This window comes from Ornithorhynchus anatinus, chromosome X5, assembly GCF_004115215.2.
Source record: "Ornithorhynchus anatinus isolate Pmale09 chromosome X5, mOrnAna1.pri.v4, whole genome shotgun sequence".
NCBI lineage: Eukaryota > Metazoa > Chordata > Mammalia > Monotremata > Ornithorhynchidae > Ornithorhynchus > Ornithorhynchus anatinus.
The window spans coordinates 63,508,637-63,527,717 of record NC_041753.1 but is presented as its reverse complement, the minus strand read 5'-3'; the positions used below and the strand labels follow the sequence as shown (position 1 = coordinate 63,527,717).

General features: G+C 48.2%; 1 protein-coding gene across 2 annotated transcripts in view; it reads right to left on the bottom strand.

Moving 5' to 3' along the window:
- Nucleotides 1-597: 597 nt before the first annotated feature.
- The window catches only part of PSAT1 (phosphoserine aminotransferase 1), a 36,850-nt gene continuing 18,366 nt past the window's right edge, over nt 598-19,081 (bottom strand). For both annotated transcript variants that reach the window (XM_029056319.2, XM_039910915.1), the window contains exons 7-9: nt 16,086-16,214; nt 4,977-5,114; nt 598-1,667 (exon numbers count right to left, since the gene is read on the bottom strand). In XM_029056319.2, coding sequence (XP_028912152.1) covers nt 1,562-1,667; nt 4,977-5,114; nt 16,086-16,214 — 373 coding nt within the window. In that variant the 3' untranslated portion in view covers nt 598-1,561. The remainder of the gene's footprint in view (nt 1,668-4,976; nt 5,115-16,085; nt 16,215-19,081) is intronic.

Sequence of the window (19,081 nt, the reverse complement as noted above, 5' to 3'; positions counted from 1 at the left end):
TTACTACGTGCCAGGCACTGGATTAAGCGCTAGGGTGAATATAAGCAAATTGGGGTGGACCCAGTCCCTGTTCCACCTGGGGCTCACAGTCTTAATCCCCATTTTACAGATGAGGTTACTGAGACACCGAGAAGTGAAGTGACTTGCCCAAGGTCACCCAGCAGACAAGTGGCAGAGCCGGGATTAGAACCCAGGTCCTTCTGACTCAGAGGCCCTTACTCTAATTACTCGACCATGCTGCTTCTCTCCCATACTCTATCCACTAGGCCATGCTGCTTCTCTCTTAGGGGCAGGGAATGTGTCTACCAATTCTGTGGTATTATACATTGCCAAGCACTTAAAACAGTGCTCTGAACAGTCAGCGCTCAATAAATACCACTGATTGATTGATTTCTGACTGCTGCAAGGCAAGCAGATTGGTCCATCGGAAGCTGTCCACCTCTAAAGCAGAGTGTTGGAGGTTTTACTTCCTTGTGCCTTTAAAATGTTTCTTCTGTTCACTTGTTCTACAATTACCTCATTTCAGCTCACCATAAAGCAGTTGTTTGGGTTTCCACTTGCTATGGAGAAGAATAATTCCACAAAACACCAGGTAAAGAAATGCTCTTAAAAGTTGTGTCTTAGGACTTTAATGTGCTTCACCTCTGCAACATAAAATACTGACACAAGTAGATAAACAAGATGGGAAACGGTCTTCCCAGAACGGTGACTAGAACTCACAGTATTGTACCGATCAGTCAGAATAAAGTGGAAATGTCAAGTGAACTGAAAAACCAGCCACTTCACCTGAGACTTTAGGGGAAGGAAGACAGAAACCCCTCTCCCATTATCCTCAGAAGAGAGAACCAAACCACCACACCCTATTGTGGCACAGAAAAAAGCCAAAAAAAGTTCCTCTGGCAAGGATACTCACGGACTTTGAGGCTACATTAATGTTTACAACTTCATCACTGTTGAAACATAAACCGCTTGGATGGAAATATGACTTTGTCGATGGAGAAACAAACTTTATGTCAGTTTTCTCTCTTTCAGATTCCAGTAGAGCCCCAATTTTGCTCCCTGACCTGAAGCTCTGAGTTATGGGGCTAAATCTGGGACTAAATGAATAGCCCTAAGGCTGTTAATGATGTGTACTTGGAATGTATTGAGCTAACACTTGGTCACATTTAGCATCTGTTCACGTCTACCTTAGTGTGTGAATACGGGAAGGGTCAGTTGAATTCAATATGCAGAGCTAAGCGTGCAGCAAAGTTTGCATACTAAGATTTATGAAGAAAAAAACAGAGATGAAAGAACAAGGTGAAACTGGAAAAAAAAAGGAGAAGTAAGACTTTTGAAATATTTAGAAATCTTACAGTACTAGCCAGAATTATCCTGGTAATTTAAGCAACAGCTCTGCAAATGTAAACTACACTATCGTAGCGGGGGAAAAAAAAAGCTACGACAGACATGTTCATCAGGGGTAAAATAGCTTATTTGTTCATTTCTATAACTGTGCCACATTTATTTTTAAACCCTGAAGAATTTTCAAAAGGTGCATTTTCTGCTCATTCCAGAGTTTTCAGAACCGGTGTGTCTCCATAAAACTCTCCATGAATGTTGCCAGGAGCTGAACATCTTCCACCGTGATTGCGTTATACAAAGAAACACGTATTCCTCCAACGGACCTAGAGTTCAAAAGGGAAAATGTTGTTGATCACATGTAAAACGGAATAATAATAATAATGATGGTGCTTACGATATGTCAAGCACTGTTCTAAGCACTGGGGAGATCAAGATAATCAGGTTGGACCCCGTCCTTGCCCATAAACTATAAGGTCCCTCTAGACTGTAAGCTCATTGTGGGCAGGGAATATGTCTGTTTATTGTTATATTATACTTTCCCAAGCATTTAGTTCAGTGTTCAGCAACCAATAAGCGCTCAATAAATGTGACTGAATGAATGAATGAACAATATGGAGCTCACAACTTAAGTAGGAGGGAGTAGGATTTAATCCCCATTTTACAGGTGAAGAAACGGAAGCAACGAAGTGCAGTGACTTGCCCAAGGCCACACAGCAGGCTAGCGGTAGAGCCAGGATTAGAACCCAGGTCCTCTGACTCCCAGGCCCCAAGCTCTTTCTGCTAGGCCATGCTACTTCTCGAGATGTTATTTTTTTAACATTGATTAAACTTCATTATCCCACTCTCTCTACCTAGCATGTAATCGGCACTTATATAAAATCCAATATAAGGTGATGAAGGGAGGGGTATTAGCTATTAACAACAATATCATTGTTCTCGTTCCCACCGTCTATGCATCAAAGGAATTCATTAGGTCCCAAGAGAATTATTCTTATTCTTAACTTTATTATTATTCATCATATTTATTGAGCACTTACTATGTGCAAAACACTGTACTAAGCACTTGGGAGAGTACAATATAACAAACGCATGCCTTCCCTGCCCACAACAAGCTCAAAGTCTAGAGGGGGAGACTGACATCAAAATAGATAGATAGATAGATAGATAGATAGATAGATAGATAGATAGATAGATAGATAAACAGATATAATCATCATAATAATTATGGTATTTGTTAAGTGCTTACTATGTGCCAGACACTGTTCTAAGTGCTGAGGTAGATACAAGATAATCGGGTTGGATACATATGTGCTGTAGGGAAGGGAGGGAGGATGAATGAAGGAGAAAGTGAAGGAAGTGGGAGAAGAGGAGGAGGGCTCAGTCAGGAAAGGCTTCCTGGAGGAGATGGACCTTTAATAAGGCTTCCATCAGAGAATATCAGCGTCAACAAAATATGTGCAACTTCCAGGCAGCATGGCCTAGTGGGAAGAGCACCAGGACTGTCTGTCTCCCCCTCTAGACCATGTGGTGATTAGGGTGCCATCGACTCAGCATTCCATACTTTGAGGAGGAGCCTGTGGAAGCGTTTGAGCAGAGCAGCCCCTCTCTAAGTCTGTGGAGCCCGGCAGGTATAAACATTGGGTCCAGGGCGGGCTGGAAGGTTTTTTGTTTTTGCAGGGCCTCGTCTTCAGTAGTGGAATACTGAATTGCCATTGCCCTCTTTTCAGGATTTCCTCCTCATCTGTGATGAGGCTGGAGCCACTTTCATCCCTCAGAGGTGGCGGGAAAGCAGGTACCGGACCTTAAGACCCGTCTGGGTTTCCAGGCCTGGGCCTGAGGCCTGCAGGAGGGCACCATATAATAATAATAATAATGTTGGTATTTGTTAAGCGCCTACTATGTGCAGAGCACTGTTCTAAGCGCTGGGGCAGATACAGGGTCATCAGATTGTCCTACGCGAGGCTCACAGTCTTAATCCCCATTTTACAGATGAGGTAACTGAGGCACAGAGAAGTCAAGTGACTTGCCCATAGTCACACAGCTGACAAGTGACAGAGCCGGGATTGGAACCCATGACTGCCTCCAGGTTCAACCCCGCTCCAAATTATCCTGGGACTGAAAATGAATTGATCGGTCAATCAACTGATGGTTACGATGCACCTACTTAAATGCAGAGCACTGTAACTAAGCACGTGGGAAAGTACAACAGAGGTAAAAGACAAAATCCTGGCCTGCACGGAGCTTACAATCTAACAGAGACAGACAGACACAACCTTATTGACTAGAGGAAAAAGAGAGATCCAACTGGTTATCGATCCATCCACTAGGAGCAGCACAGCCTGGTGGCTAGAGAATGGGCCTGGGAGTCAGACAGTCATGGGTTCTAAACCCGACTCTACCACTTGTCTGCTGCGTGACCATGTCACTCCCCTTCTTAAACACCTCCAGTGGTTGCCTATCAACCTCTGCTCCAAACAAAAACTCCTCACTCTAGGCTTCAAGGCTCTCCATCACCTTGCCCCTTCCTACCTCTCCTCCCTTCTCTCTTTCTACTGCCCACCCCGCACGCTCCGCTCCTCTGCCGCCCACCTCCTCACCGTCCCTCGGTCTCGCCTATCCCGCCGTCGACCCCCGGGCCACGTCCTCCCGCGGTCCCGGAATGCCCTCCCTCCTCACCTCCGCCAAACTAATTCTCTTCCCCTCTTCAAAACCATACTTAAAACTCACCTCCTCCAAGAGGCCTTCCCAGACTGAGCTCCCCTTCTCCCTCTACCTCCCCCCCTTCACCTCTCCGCAGCTTAACCCTCTTTTCCCCCCATCTCCCTCTGCTCCTCCCCCTCTCCCTTCCCATCCCCTCAGCACTGTACTCGTCTGCTCAACTGTATATATTTTCATTACCCTATTTATTTTGTTAATGAAATGTACATCGCCTCGATTCTATTTAGTTGCCATTGTTTTTACGAGATGTTCTTCCCCTTGACTCTATTTATTGCCATTGTTCTTGTCTGTCTGTCTCCCCCGATTAGACCGTAAGCCCATCAAAGGGCAGGGATTGTCTCTATCTGTTGCCGACTTGTTCATTCCAAGCGCTTAGTACAGTGCTCTGCACATAGTAAGCGCTCAATAAATACTATTGAATGAATGAATGAATGAATACTTCACTTCTCTGGGCCTCCGTTCTCTCATCTGTAAAATGGGATCAAGACTGTAAACCTTATGTGGGACAGAGACTTTGTCCAACCCAATTATCTTGTATCTATCTCAGCGCTTAAAACGGTGCCTGGCACATAGTAAGTGCTTAACAAATACCATCAAGCAATGTCATCAATACAGCACACAAAAAAACCAGAAAGACGGATAGATGAATGAATCAGAGAGAAACACAGAAAGAGAGTAAGTGTGATTTGGTCCATTCTGAAGCACCATGTTTACGGATGGGGGGGGGGTAACTTTTGTTCAGAGCAGTACGATAGTGTCCGTTTGCCAAACTTTCCAAAAGAGAGGAGACCTAGACCCTAACTCTAGGGTCTAAACTCTAAAATTTAATATTCCGCATGGTTTCTAGAATACAGTCTATGCTGACGGAACGGAGTCAAACCTCTCAAAAGTTTCTGGGTCAAATGTGTACTTACCTATGCCCTTTCAAAGAGATCATGTTCAGTTCAACAGCTTTATCAATAAACTGTTTTTCTAAGCTTTCATCTCCTTCAACACTGCCAATGTGGATCTGAATGTTCATTCTACTTCGGAACTGTTTCTCCACCGGACATCTGAAAAATATTTCAAATCAGGTCGGAACACACAGGTTACAGTTCAGGTGATGTGACACTGCAGTTAGGGTGTACCAGGATTGATCTGATCTTACACCCTCTTGTTAGATTAATTTAATTTGATCACCATTGGCCTTTGACGGCTCTGATGATAGGGAATGGCCGAGCCTTCCCCATAATGAGCCTTCCCAGTCATTTTCGGGCTTCCCGGGATCCAAGTTCTAATTAAGAATAGTGTGAGAATGAAACAGTGCAGATAAACAATCTTTTTCATCACCCCCGACTTGAAATCAAATCCTGCCATTTGTCCAATTTGTATCCTCTTCTCAGTCCCCCCCCCCCCCCCCCCCGCCTCAGAAGTTTCTATTGGGCAGGATTCATTAAAATTAAACAGCAAATCCAAGTGGTGAGAGAAAGTGGCAGTAGAAGTTCTACTCTCCCCTTGAGGCGCACACATGATTCCTATTCAAGCTAACAGGAGTCAAGCTCTCACCTTTAAAGTAGAATAGCTACTAAAGGGAATAACCAAATACATTATAATGGGCCTTAAACTTGAACTGCTGTCTCTCTTTTTCATGAGATGGTCAAGTTATTTCATTGCTGACATGCACAAACTCCAATGCTCCTTTTTGCTATGGCTATTCTTCTGGGTATAGAGTTCAACACTATGGCTCTTTTCCTGATGGTTAGTAATTAAAGTGCACAGCTCAGCTAGAAATAGACGCAACAGCTTCAGTGCACAAAATCAATATTTAAGTCTTTCTAAAAAACTGTTCTCATTCTATTAGAAATGCATCCACACTAGTGAAAAAGCAGCAGAGAAGAGTAGTAGAGAAGCAGTGTGGTCTAGTGAATAGAGCACAGGCCTGGGAGTCAGAAGGACCTGGGTTCTAATCCCGGCTCCTCCACTTGTCTGCTGTGTGGCCTTGGACAAGTCGCTTAACTTCTCTAGGCCTCAGTTACCTTATCTGTAAAATGGAATTAAGTCTGTAAGCCCCATGTGGGACAGGGAGAGGGTCCAACCCCATTTCCTTGTATCCACCCCTGCCCTCAGTACAGTTCCTGGCACATAGTAAGCGCTTAACAAATACCACAATTATTATTATTAGAAAGGTCTGCTGTTAGTTAAGTTGCTTGGGTTAGTTAAGCTGTAAAATTCCTCTAGACTGTAAGCTCACTGTGGGCATGAAATGAAGCGCTCAATAAATATGACTGAATGAATGAAATGGGTCTACCAACTCTGTTGTACTGTACTCTTTCAGGTGCTCAGTACGGTGTTCTGCACACAGTAAGCGCTCGATAAATAGCACTGATGGACTGATCTTGGCCTCTAATATGAATAACTTGAAAGTTCTCCCTCCTACTTAGACCGTGAGAGACAGCCCCATAGGGGCCGGGGACTGTGTCCGACCTGATTAACTCGTACCTACTTAGCGCTTGACAGAGTAAGCACTTAACGAGCACCACAAGAATACATAAATAAATACCTGATGAGGAGTCTCCATCACTGGCCTCTGCCTGTTTGTTCATTCATTCACTCATTCAATCGTATTTATTGAGCTGCTTACTGTGTGCACAGCACTGTACTGAGCGCTTGGGAGAGGACAATATAACAGTAAACGGACACATTCCCTGCCCACAATGAGCTTACAGCCTAGAGGGGGAGACAGACATTAATATAAGTAAATAAATTACATATACGTGAGGAAGTGCTGTGCACCTGTTCATTTTGCTCCTATCTCTTCTCCAGCAAATTTGCTTTCTATGCCCAAGGCAACTGTCTTATCTGTTTTTCTTCAACTACTTTCTTGCTAGGCCTCACAGCTCTCATTTTTACCTCATTCCTTTCCTTACAGCCAAGGGAGCCACTTGACACATATTCCCACGGCTAATTGAGCCTTGGCATAATTGAGGGTGGAAGGAAGGAAGCTTTCGGCAGTAGCCATCAATCAGCCAGGTCCATTCAGCAGGACATGTGCAGTCACGGTCCCTTGGGAAAAAATATCCCACCGATACCAGCTCAACTCTTACGTTTCAATTTTACTGTGCTGAACTGCGACTCAAAGAATCAGATCCTCCTACATCAGCAGACTGCGGGGGGGGGGGGGGGAGCTCACCGGATGTTAACAGGTTCCATGAATCAGACTGAAACGCGTCCCTAGTTTTAGCCCGTGTTGATGCAGTGCTATTGTACTGTTCAAAGAACAGGAGGGTAAATTTTCTCAAATTTAGAATTCTTTTGAAATACATGGGGGCCTGAATCCAGCACCCAAGTCCTCTATGGTTTTTCCATCGAGGATCATGAAACCTTAACATGCTCACGAACTTGATATGTTGTGGGGATACATACGTTGGACTTGCTTCCATTTACATCGTGAGAGGAAGGAAAATGTGCTTTTCCTACACGCACTTTGAACAGATCTTTCTGGCCTATCTCTAAACCCTGGGGCTCTACTCCCCTAAAGAGTACAAGGCATTTTGGGTACAGGGAGGAGAAACAGCATGGTCTAGTGGATAAAATAGAGGCCTGAGAGTTAGAAGGAGCTGGGTTCTAATACTGGCTCCACCATCTGTCTGCTGTATGACTTTGGGCAAGTCATTCATTCATTCAATAGTATTTATTGAGCGCTTACTATGTGCAGAGCACTGTACTAAGCGCTTGGGATGAACAAGTCGGCAACAGATAGAGACGGTCCCTGCCGTTTGACGGGCTTACAGTCTAATCGGGGGAGACAGACAGACAAGAACAATGGCACTAAACAGCGTCAAGGGGAAGAACATCTCGTAAAAACAATGGCAACTAAATAGAATCAAGGCGATGTACAATTCATTAACAAAATAAATAGGGTAACGAAAATATATACAGTTGAGCGGACGAGTACAGTGCTGTGGGGATGGGAAGAGAGAGGTGGAGGAGCAGAGGGAAAAGGGGAAAATGAGGCTTTAGCTGCGGAGAGGTAAAGGGGGATGGCAGAGGGAGTAGAGGGGGAAGAGGAGCTCAGTCTGGGAACGCCTCTTGGAGGAGGTGATTTTTAAGTAAGGTTTTGAAGAGGGAAAGAGAATCAGTTTGGCGGAGGTGAGGAGGGAGGGCGTTCCACGACCGCGGGAGGACGTGACCCAGGGGTCGACGGCGGGATAGGCGAGACCGAGGGACGGTGAGGAGGTGGGCGGCAGAGGAGCGGAGCGTGCGGGGTGGGCGGTAGAAAGAGAGAAGGGAGGAGAGGTAGGAAGGGGCAAGGTGATGGAGAGCCTTGAAGCCTAGAGTGAGGAGTTTTTGTTTGGAGCGGAGGTCAATAGGCAACCACTGGAATTGTTTAAGAAGGGGAGTGACATGCCCAGATCGTTTCTGCAGGAAGATGAGCCGGGCAGCGGAGTGAAGAATAGACCGGAGTGGGGCGAGAGAGGAGGAAGGGAGGTCAGAGAGAAGGCTGACACAGTAGTCTAGCTGGGATATAACGAGAGCCCGTAATAGTAAGGTAGCCGTTTGGGTGGAGAGGAAAGGGCGGATCTTGGCGATATTGTAGAGGTGAAACCGGCAGGTCTTGGTAACGGATAGGATGTGTGGGGTGAACGAGAGGGACGAGTCAAGGATGACACCGAGATTGTGGGCCTGCGGGACGGGAAGGATGGTCGTGCCATCCACGGTGATAGAGAAGTCTGGGAGCGGACCGGGTTTGGGAGGGAAGATGAGGAGCTCAGTCTTGCTCATGTTGAGTTTTAGGTGGCGGGCCGACATCCAGGTGGAGACGTCCCGGAGGCAGGAGGAGATGCGAGCCTGAAGGGAGGGGGAGAGGACAGGGGCGGAGATGTAGATCTGCGTGTCATCTGCGTAGAGATGGTAGTCAAAGCCGTGAGAGCGGATGAGTTCACCGAGGGAGTGAGTGTAAATGGAGAACAGAAGAGGGCCAAGAACTGACCCTTGAGGAACTCCAACAGTTAAAGGATGGGAGGGGGAGGAGGCTCCAGCGTAGGAGACCGAGAATGATCGGCCAGAGAGGTAAGAGGAGAACCAGGAGACGACAGAGTCCGTGAAGCCAAGGTGAGATAAGGTATGGAGGAGGAGGGGATGGTCGACAGTGTCAAAGGCAGCAGAGAGGTCAAGGAGGATCAGAATGGAGTAGGAGCCATTGGATTTGGCAAGAAGGAGGTCATGGGTGACCTTAGAGAGAGCAGTCTCGGTAGAGTGGAGGGGACGGAAGCCAGATTGGAGGGGGTCTAGGAGAGAATGGGAGTTAAGGAATTCTAGGCATCGATTGTAGACGACTCGTTCTAGGATTTTGGAAAGGAAGGGTAGTAGGGAGATAGGACGATAACTGGAGGGGAAAGTGGGGTCAAGAGCGGGTTTTTTTAGGATGGGGGAGACGTGGGCAAGTTTGAAGGCAGAGGGGAAGGAGCCCTTGGAGATTGAGTGGTTAAAAATAGAAGTTAAGGAAGGGAGGAGGGCAGGGGCGATGGTTTTAAGAAGGTGAGAGGGAATGGGGTCCGAGGCGCAGGTGGAGGGGGTGGCACTTGCGAGGAAGGAGGAGATCTCCTCTGAGGATACTGCAGGGAAGGATGGGAAAGTAGGGGAGGGGGTTGGTGGGGGGGAGGGGAGAGGCGGAGGGGTGACTTTGGGGAGCTCAGACCTGATCGTGTTGATTTTCGTGAGGAAATAGGTGGCCAGATCATTGGGGGTGAAAGATGGGGGAGGGGGAGGAACAGGGGGCCTAAGGAGAGAGTTAAAGGTCCGGAACAATCGGCGGGGGTGACGGGCATGGGTGTCGATGAGGGAGGAGAAGAAGCTTTGCCTGGCGGAGGAGAGGGCAGAGTTAAGGCAGGAAAGGATAAATTTGAAGTGTGTGAGGTCGGCTTGGTGCTTGGACTTTCGCCAGCAGCGCTCAGCAGCTCGAGCATAGGAGCGTAGGAGGCGGACGGAGGAGGTGATCCGGGGCTGTGGGTTAGTGGAGCGAGAGCGGCGGAGGGAAAGGAGGGCGAGAGAGTCGAGATGAGTAGAGAGGGTGGAGTTGAGAGCGGAGACCTGATCATCGAGAGTGGGAAGAGAGGACAGGGCGGCAAGGTGAGGCGAGATGCTATTGGAAAGACGGATGGGATCGAGAGAGTGGAGGTCTCTGTGGGGCAGTAGCGAAGATTTGCAGGGGGAGGGAGTGTGAGAGATGAGGCAGGTGAGAAGGTTATGGTCAGAGAGAGGGATTTCAGAGTTGATGAGGGAGGAGATAGTGCAGCGGTAGGAGATGACGAGATCGAGGGTGTGACCGAGTCGGTGAGTGGGCGCGGTATGGTGGAGGAGGAGGTCGGCAGAGTCGAGGAGGGATAGCAGGTGGGCGGCAGAGGAGTCGTCGGGTACATCCGTATGGATGTTGAAGTCTCCGAGGATCAGAGTGGGCAGAGAGAAGGAGAGAAGGAAGGTGAGAAAGGGGTCAAGGTGGTTGAAGAAGTCGGAGGTGGAACCGGGAGGGCGGTAGATGACGGCGACAAGTAACTGGAGTGGGTGGTAGAGGCGAATGATATGGGCTTCAAAGGAGGGGAAGGAGAGGGAGGGGGGAGGAGGGATAGTGCGGAAGCGGCATCGGGGCGAGAGGAGGAAGCCGGCGCCTCCTCCCTTACCGGTGAGTCTGGGGGAGTGGGAGAAGGAGAGGCCTCCGCCGGAGAGAGCGGCGGCGGAGACCGTGTCTTCGGGAGAGAGCCACGTTTCCGAAAGGGCGAGGAGGAGGAGAGAGCGGGAGAGGAAAAGGTCATGGATGAAAGGTAGCTTGCCTGTAATAGAGCGGGGGTTCCAGAGGCCACACTTGAAAGTAGCTGTGGGTGCAAGGGGAGGAGGGGGGGAAGGGCGGGGGGAGGGGAGGGTTTGGATGGGAAGGAGGTGGCGGGGCCCTGGACGAGGAGAGGGGGATGAGGGGTGGCGGTGGGACAAGAGGACTGGGATGGGGCATGGGTGGGGAAGTCACTCCTCTGTGCCTGTAAAATGAGGGTTAAGACTGTGAGCCCCATGTGGGACAGGGACTGTGTCCAACCCAATTTGCTTGTATCCACCCCAGCGTTTAGTACAGCGCCTGACACGTAGGAAGCGCTTAATGCCACAATTAATATTATTATTACTAGACCAGAGTACCCTAGCACAATCGGAGCTACAGAGATTGAGATTTGTCTTTTAGCCTCTAAAATGTCAATGTAAATTCTATCCCTGGGAGCAGTATGTAAATATGAGCTCTTAGCTCGGGGGTGGCGGGGAACTGGGGAACTCTTGAGGTGGTTTGTGTGTCGGGGCTTAGTGTATTCAACCTATTTATAAGGGCCAGAAGCTCCTGAATTCCAATTCCAGCTCTGTAACAGACTTTCTCCCTCCTACTTATGGACTCTTCTCACTACATTCCCATCCATACTCTTGTTTCCTCAAACTAACCTATTCACCCTGCCCTGTTCTCATCTCTCCCACCGCCTGATATCCCTTGCTCACCCCCTTCCTCCTGTCTGGACCTCTCTCTCCCTTCACATCCGGCAGACCACTGCTCTCCCCATATTCAAAGTCGTTCTGAAATCACATCTCCACCAAGAGGCCTTCCCTGATTCAGCTCTCATCTTCCCACCCTATTTACCTCCCTCCTGCCACTTCAGCAATTGTGTACTATCTCTGTCCTTACGTACTCACAATCTCCCATACCGCACATTAGTACATATTAACTTACATAGTCTTCTATTAAAGCACTCGCTCGAGCAAAGATCCATCTTTCCATTCCCTTCTTCCTCCGCTCTACAGCATAGTCTGTGTCTGTTTCCCCCCGGCTAGCTTGCAGACTCCCAGAGAGGAAGAATTGTGTCTTCTAAATCTAGGGTACTTTCCCAAGAGCTGAGTACAGTACCGGCCACCACAGTGCTGAATACAGTGCTGAATACAGTGCTGAATACACTACTGAATACAGTGCTGAATAAATGCTACGGATTGACTGATTTGGAAAACTGACAGGGAGCTGCTTAACCTGATGGGACTTCATTTCCTCATCTATTTTAACTAAGGAGAGGTACTGCCACCTTCGCACCCAAAGGTGACGCAAGATGGCCCAGAGGATAGAGCATGGGCCTGCAAGTCAGAAGGACCTGGGTTCTAATCCCATCTCTGCCACTTCTCTGCTGTGTGGCCTTGGGCAAGTCACTTCTCTGGGCCTCAGTGCCCTCATCTGTAAAATGGAGATTTAGACTGTGAGCTCCATGTTGGGACAGGGACTGTGTCCAACCTGATTTGCTTGTATCCACCCACTCCAGTGCACAGTACAGTGCCTGGCACATAGAAAGCGCTTAACACAAACCACGATTATTATTATTAATAATAACAACAATAATAATAAATAAGCCTTGTAGACTATAAGCTCCTTGTGGACAGGAATCACAGCAACCAACTCTGTTGCACTGTACTCTCCCAAGTACATTAGTACAGTACTCTGCACACAGAAAGCACTCATTACCACTGATTGATTGATAAGGCTTGAATAAAAGCACTGAAGTGAGGGACTCCATCTGTGCATTTCTAAGGAACAGACTAAATGAACCCACAAAAAATTGACAGGGAGTTTAAGACTGTGACTTTTCCTTTTGTTTTCCAGATCCATTCTGCCTTTTCTTTGGCTGTCTGTTTGGCCTTCTCTGTTCCCCTCAGATTTCCCCTCCTTGGTCCTACAGAGAGCTCCTCCATTTCCCTCCTTCCCTCCTTTTATCTCTCTTCTCCTTTCCGGTAACCAGAGATTTCCTCCCATCCCTACCCTGGGTGCTCCCTGTCTTCCCTCTCTCTCTCTTTTTGCTCCCTTGCTGTGACCTCTGGTTTCAGCCAAGATAGAATAGATAACACGGGTGGGTATTTCTTAAGCGCTTACTATGTGCCAAGCGTTGGGATAGATAAAATACCATCAGATCAGACACAGTCCTTATCCCACACAGGACTCACAGTCTAACGGGGAGAACGGGTAAATCCCAATTTTACAGATTAGGAAACTGAGGCCTAGAGAAGTGAAGTGACTTGGCCAGAGTCCCAGACCAGAGAAGTGGGAGAGCCAGGAGTAGAACCCAGGTCTCCTGACCCGCAGGCCTGTGCTCTTTCCACTAGGCTGCTTTTCTGACGTGCAACTAACATCATGGGTGTCTCTACCTCCACACTTCTCCTCCCTACTCTTTTGGTTTAGTGTTTCAACATTACCCAGCAACCGAACACACTGAATCTGCCTGTCTGACAATAATTCTTCTTCAGAGAGAAACAGTGGTGAAGCTCTCTGCTGACTAATAGGGTTAAAGGTGATTTAAACCAGTGTTGTATAATCTACCATCACCTGGTGGCCACTGGTAACTTCGGATTTTGGCCTGGGGGCAGAAATGTTCTTGTTGCCCCACTGTGCACCTCCAGATTTCAAATCGAATGCCAGCGTGGATCTACTCTCTTCTGCTCTCGTGGGCGTGAGCTGAGATTCAAGCTGACAGATTAGTTGGTGAACTCACACAATGGCAGTAACTCTTGAAGGGACTTTTTTGTATTTAATAGAGATTGCAGTGTGGCTTAGTGAGAAGCAGCGTGGCTTAGTGGAAAGAACACGGGCTTGGGAGTCAGAGGTACTGGGTTCTAATCCCAGCTCCGCCACTTATCAGCTGTGTGACTTTGGGCAAGTCCCTAAAGTTCTCTGTGCCTCAGTTCCCTCATCTGTAAAAGGGAGATTAAGGCTGTGAGCCCCACGTCTCCTTCCCTCCTATGCTAGAGCTGCTGAGCGCTGCTGGTGAAATTTAAATTTACCCTTTCCTGCCTTAACTCTGCCCTCTCCTCTGCCACGCAAAACTATTTTTCTTCCCTCATTGACGCCCAAGCCCATCACCCCCGCCAATTGTTCCAGACTTTTAACTCTCTCCTCAGGCCCCCTGTTCCTCCCCTTCCCCCATCCCTCACCCCCAACGATCTGACCACCTACTTCATTATGAAAATTAACACCATCAGTTCTGAGCTCCTCAAAGTCACCCCTCTCCCTTCTCCATGCCTCCTGCTCCCAACCCTCTCCCCTACTTTGCCATCCTTCCCAGCAGTATCCCCAGAGGAGATCTCCCTCCTCACAAGTGCCACCCCCTCCACCTGTGCTTCGGACCCCATTCCCGCTCACCTTATAAAAACTATCGCCCCTTCCCTCCTCCCCTCCTTAACTTCCATCTTTAACCACTCACTCTCCTACGGCTTCTTCCCCTCTGCCTTCAAACATTCATTCAATAGTATTTATTGAGCACTTACTATGTGCAGAGCACTGTACTAAGCGCTTGGAATGTACAAGTCGGCAACAGATAGAGACAGTCTCTGTCCTTTGACGGGCTTACAGTCTAATCGACGGGCTTACAGTCTAATCGGCCCATGCCCATGCCCAGGTCTCCCCCATCCTAAAAAAACCCTCTCTCGACCTCACTTCCCCTTCCAGTTATCACCTTTTCTCCCTCCTGCCCTTCCTTTCCAAACTCCTAGAACGTGTCATCTACACTCGCTGCCTTGAATTCCTCAACTCCAACTCTCTCCTGGACCCCCTCCAATCTGGCTTCCGTTCCCTCCATTCCCCCGAAACTGCCCTCTCAAAGGTCACCAATGGCCTTCTTGCCAAATCCAATGGCTCCTACTCTATCCTCATCTTCTTCGATCTCTCAGCTGCCTTTGACACTGTCGACCATCCCCTTCTCCTTCACACTTTATCTAAGCTTGGCTTCACAGACTCCGTCCTCTCCCGGTTCTCCTCTTATCTCCCTGGCCGTTCATTCTCGGTCTCCTTCGGGGGCTCCTCCTCCCCCTCCCATCCACTAACTGTAGGGGTTCCTCAAGGGTCAGTTCTTGGCCCTCTTCTGTTCTCCACCTATACTCACTCCCTTGGTGAACTCATTCGCTCCCACGGCTTCAACTATCATCTCTATGCAGATGACACCCAAATCTCCATCTCCTCCCCTGTTCTCTCCCCCTCCCTCCAGCTCGTATCTCCTCCTGCCTTCAGGACATCTCCACCTGGACGTCTGCCCGCCACCTAAAATTCAACATGTCTAAGAAGGAGCTCCTTATCTTCCTTCCCAAACCCTGTCCTCTCCCTGACTTCCCTGTCATTGTGGACGGCATGACCATCCTTCCCGTCTCACAGGGGCCATCCTTCCTGTCTCACAGGCCCACAACCTTGGTTGTCATCCTTGACTCCGCTCTCTCATTCAACCCACACATCCAATCCGTCACCAACACCTGCCGGTCTCACCTTTACAATATCGCCAAGATCTGCCCTTTCCTCTCCATCCAAATGGCTATCATGCTGGTACAAGCTCTCATAATATCCCAACTGGATTATTGTGTCAGCCTCCTCTCTGATCTCCTTTCCTCCTGTCTCTCCCCACTCCAATCTATTCTTCATTCCACTGCCCAGATCATTTTCCTACAGAAACACTCTGGGCATGTTACTCCCCTCCTCAAAAACCTCCAGTGGTGCCAGGGCTGGTTCCATGCATGGCGAGGTGGTGCGCCTTGGGGGACAGACATTCCAGGGGAAGGTCTCTGCCGAAGGCTGTGCTCAGGGGATTGGGAATGGGTTTGCTGTTCCCTGGTTTCTCTTTCCTCTCTTCCTCCCACCTTCCCCTTCGTCCCCCAGAGAAGCTTCTCTGGGCCTTCCGGCTTGAGTGCTCGGCTCTTAGCATGTGCTCAGTTCCACTCGGCCTTTTGCACAGGTCCAGTTCTTTGAGTTTGTTCAGGGTTCCTATTTCCCCACCTCCTTTGCACGTGTTCATTCCTTCCAAAACCCCAAAGCATGAAAGGTGTCACTTGTTTTTTATATTTACAATGTGGCCTTGGGACTAATCAACCATATAAAAGCAATTTAAACATTTCAGCAAATCTGGCAGGGAGCTGAAGATTCCCTTTTAGAAATGATTTGCGGCGTTACCTAAACTCGGAAACTCACGGGAAGCAAAGCGTAAAACAAAATCATAATGACTTACACATAGAATCCTTGGGATTTATCGATAATATCATAAATCATTTGTGATTTGCTTTCACTCAGCTTCTCCATAGCTGTAGCACCTCCATTGTTCTTTATCCACTCCAGGACCAAGCTCATGACGTAGATACTGGAAATAATAACCAAAGAATACGTTAGTCGAGCTCTGGAAAAAGGGAAGGAGATATCTCTAAATGGCAGAGCAGGTTTGGGGGTTCAGTGGTATCCCTTTCCCATCCGCCCACAGGGTCTCAAACCAGACTAGCAGAGAATCAGCAAGGCCTTCTGGAAAAGAGCCTGGGCCAGGAGCCAAAGCACGTGGGTTCAAATCCCGGCTCTGCCACCTGCCTACTGTGTGACCTCGGGCAAGTCACTTCTCTGGGCCTCAGTTTCCAAATCTGTAAAATGGGGGATTCAATCCCTGTTCTCCCTCCTACTTCGATTGGGAGCCCCATGTGGAGCAGAGACTGTGTCCAATCTGATTATCTACCCCTGCGTTTAGCACAGTGCTTGGCACAGGGTAGAGGCTCAACAAACATCACAATTATTACTACTTCCATGCTACTTTGAAATTTTCAAGCTTGAAAGCCCCTCTATGTTGTTTGAAAATATTGATTTTCCCCTTGTGCTATGTTCTTTGTCAGATGAAAAGTCATTTCTTTCCAAAGATTTCTTTTTTAACCTTGGGAATGCTCAATTTGTAGCATGCTTCAGGTACTCTGGGAACAGGGTTTCCAGGTGGCTTTTACATTCTTATTTATGAGCCTCAGAAGAGGAAATACACAGTGACTGCTATACTCATTATATTTTCTTTGGCACGCTCAATAATAACAGTACCTCCAATATTCACAGCACTTTTCTTTCTAAGAACTTGAGGCACAGAGAAGTCAAGTGTTTTACCAAAGGGCACACAGCAGGTTAGGAAGGGGCGGAGGCAAGTCTCCTGAGGCCCCCACCCAGGACTCATTCCACTCAAGAGCACTGAAATGTGTTAATGATTAGACCGAGTCTCAAGATGGGGCCACCCCTCTGCAAAAATGGCTAACTCCTTCAAAGACTTACTTACGGAGTGCTTACTGTGTGCAGAGCAGGTTACTAAGCACTCGGGATAGTACAATATAACAATATAACAGACACATTAGGGAAGCAGTGTGGCTTAGAGGAAAGAGCACAGGCTTGGGAGTCAGAGGTCCTGGGTTCTAATCCCGGCTCTGCTACTTGTCAGCTGTGGGACTTTGGGCAAGTTATTTCACGTCTCTGGGCCTCAGTTACCTCATCTGTAAAATGAGGATTAAGACTGTGAACCCCAAGTGGGACGACCTGATTACCTCCTATCTACCCCAGCGCTTAGAACAGTGCTTGGCACATAGTAAGCGCTTAACAAATACCATCATTATTATTATTCCCTGCCCACAATGAGCTAGAGTCTACAGGGGGATACAGACATTAATATAAATAAATACAATTACAGATATTAGCCTGAAAAGGCCTCTTGGAGGAGATGTGCCTTCAGTAAGGCTTTGAAGGAGGAGAGAGTCACTGTCGGGTCACTGCCCAGCCCTCTCCCTCTACCCACAGTCGACTTTTCAAGCGGCATCGCTCCGCAGGCAACGAGCTGTTGACAACAAGAGTCGGACCGTGTCTTCTACTTTTACTGTGTGCTTCCAAGTGCCTGAGTACAATGCTCGGCGATCCAATCGGTCAATCAATCCATCAGTCGCTTGACTTTACTATGCCACAAATGTGGGAGAGGACAGTAGAGTTAGAAGACATGATCCCTGCCCTCAAGGAGCTCACAATTGAGTGGGGGAGACAGACACCAAATCATTTACAGAGAGGAGGAAGAAGAGAATGGGAAGACTGATAGGTGGATGAGTAAATGCACAGATAGTAAAGTCTGTACAAAAGGACACTAGGTGACTTTGAGGAAAGAAACACTGACGTGACTCACACTGGACCGGGGAGAAGAAAAATGCATTAGGGAAGGCCTCCTGGAGGAAGTGGGATTTCCCAGTAGGCGCTCCATAAACCCCGGTGATAATGACAACGATGAGTTTGCTACTCTAGATTGTCTCTGGAGGAATTTAAGTCACATAATAAAAACGCTGACAGCACAGCACATGTACATAGTTTCTTAGTTGTCTTTTTTATTTGAGGAGAAGGCTACTGCCTGGGATCTCTCATCATGTTGGTCTTGGCACTGTCACCTGCTCTCTCCCTGTCCTCTGCTCAATGGCTTTCCCTATTTCATTTTTCTTCTCCCCATCCCATGTGTGTCACATCAGCGTTTCTGTCCTCACAGTCACCTAGTGCCCTTTTGTACAGATCTACTATCTGTGCATTTACTCATCCACACAACTGTCTTTCCATTCGCTTCTTCCTGGCTCCTAATCCTGGCTCTTCCTCTTGCCTACTGTATGACCTTTTCATTTGCTTCTTCCTCTGGTCTGTAAATGATCTGGTGTCCATCTCTCCTGGTCTCTCCTGCTCGATTGTGATTTCTGAGGATTTTCTGCCACTGAAAACCAGTAAATGCCCACTGGGGAAGGGACTGAGGGGGTAGAAAAGGGGACTGGGGGGAGTAGGGTGGGATGGAAATTTAGCTAGAGAGGCCAATTTTATGAATTGGATGTGCTCTGCTTGCAGGGGATCCTGTGGGCTAGGACTCTTTGCCAGGTAGGGAAAGAAGAGGATCAATGTTCAGCATAGCTCTCTAGACTGTAAGCTCATTTTGGGCAGGGAACATGTCTGCTAATTCTGTTCTACTGTACTCTCCCAAGCACTCAGTACCACTGATTGATCGTTTGATCGATCCATCTGAGCCAGGAATACTCTGGTCTGATCTCTTCCACATTCGTGCGAAGAGGGCTCGAGATCTTCCTTACGGGAAATCCGTGCCAGGTCGGTTGGTGCCAGAGCGCCAAGCCAGGGGCAAGCCGTCGCCCCAGGGATCAGACCGCACAGCCTCAACCGTAGCCTGGAACTTGGCCCGACGAG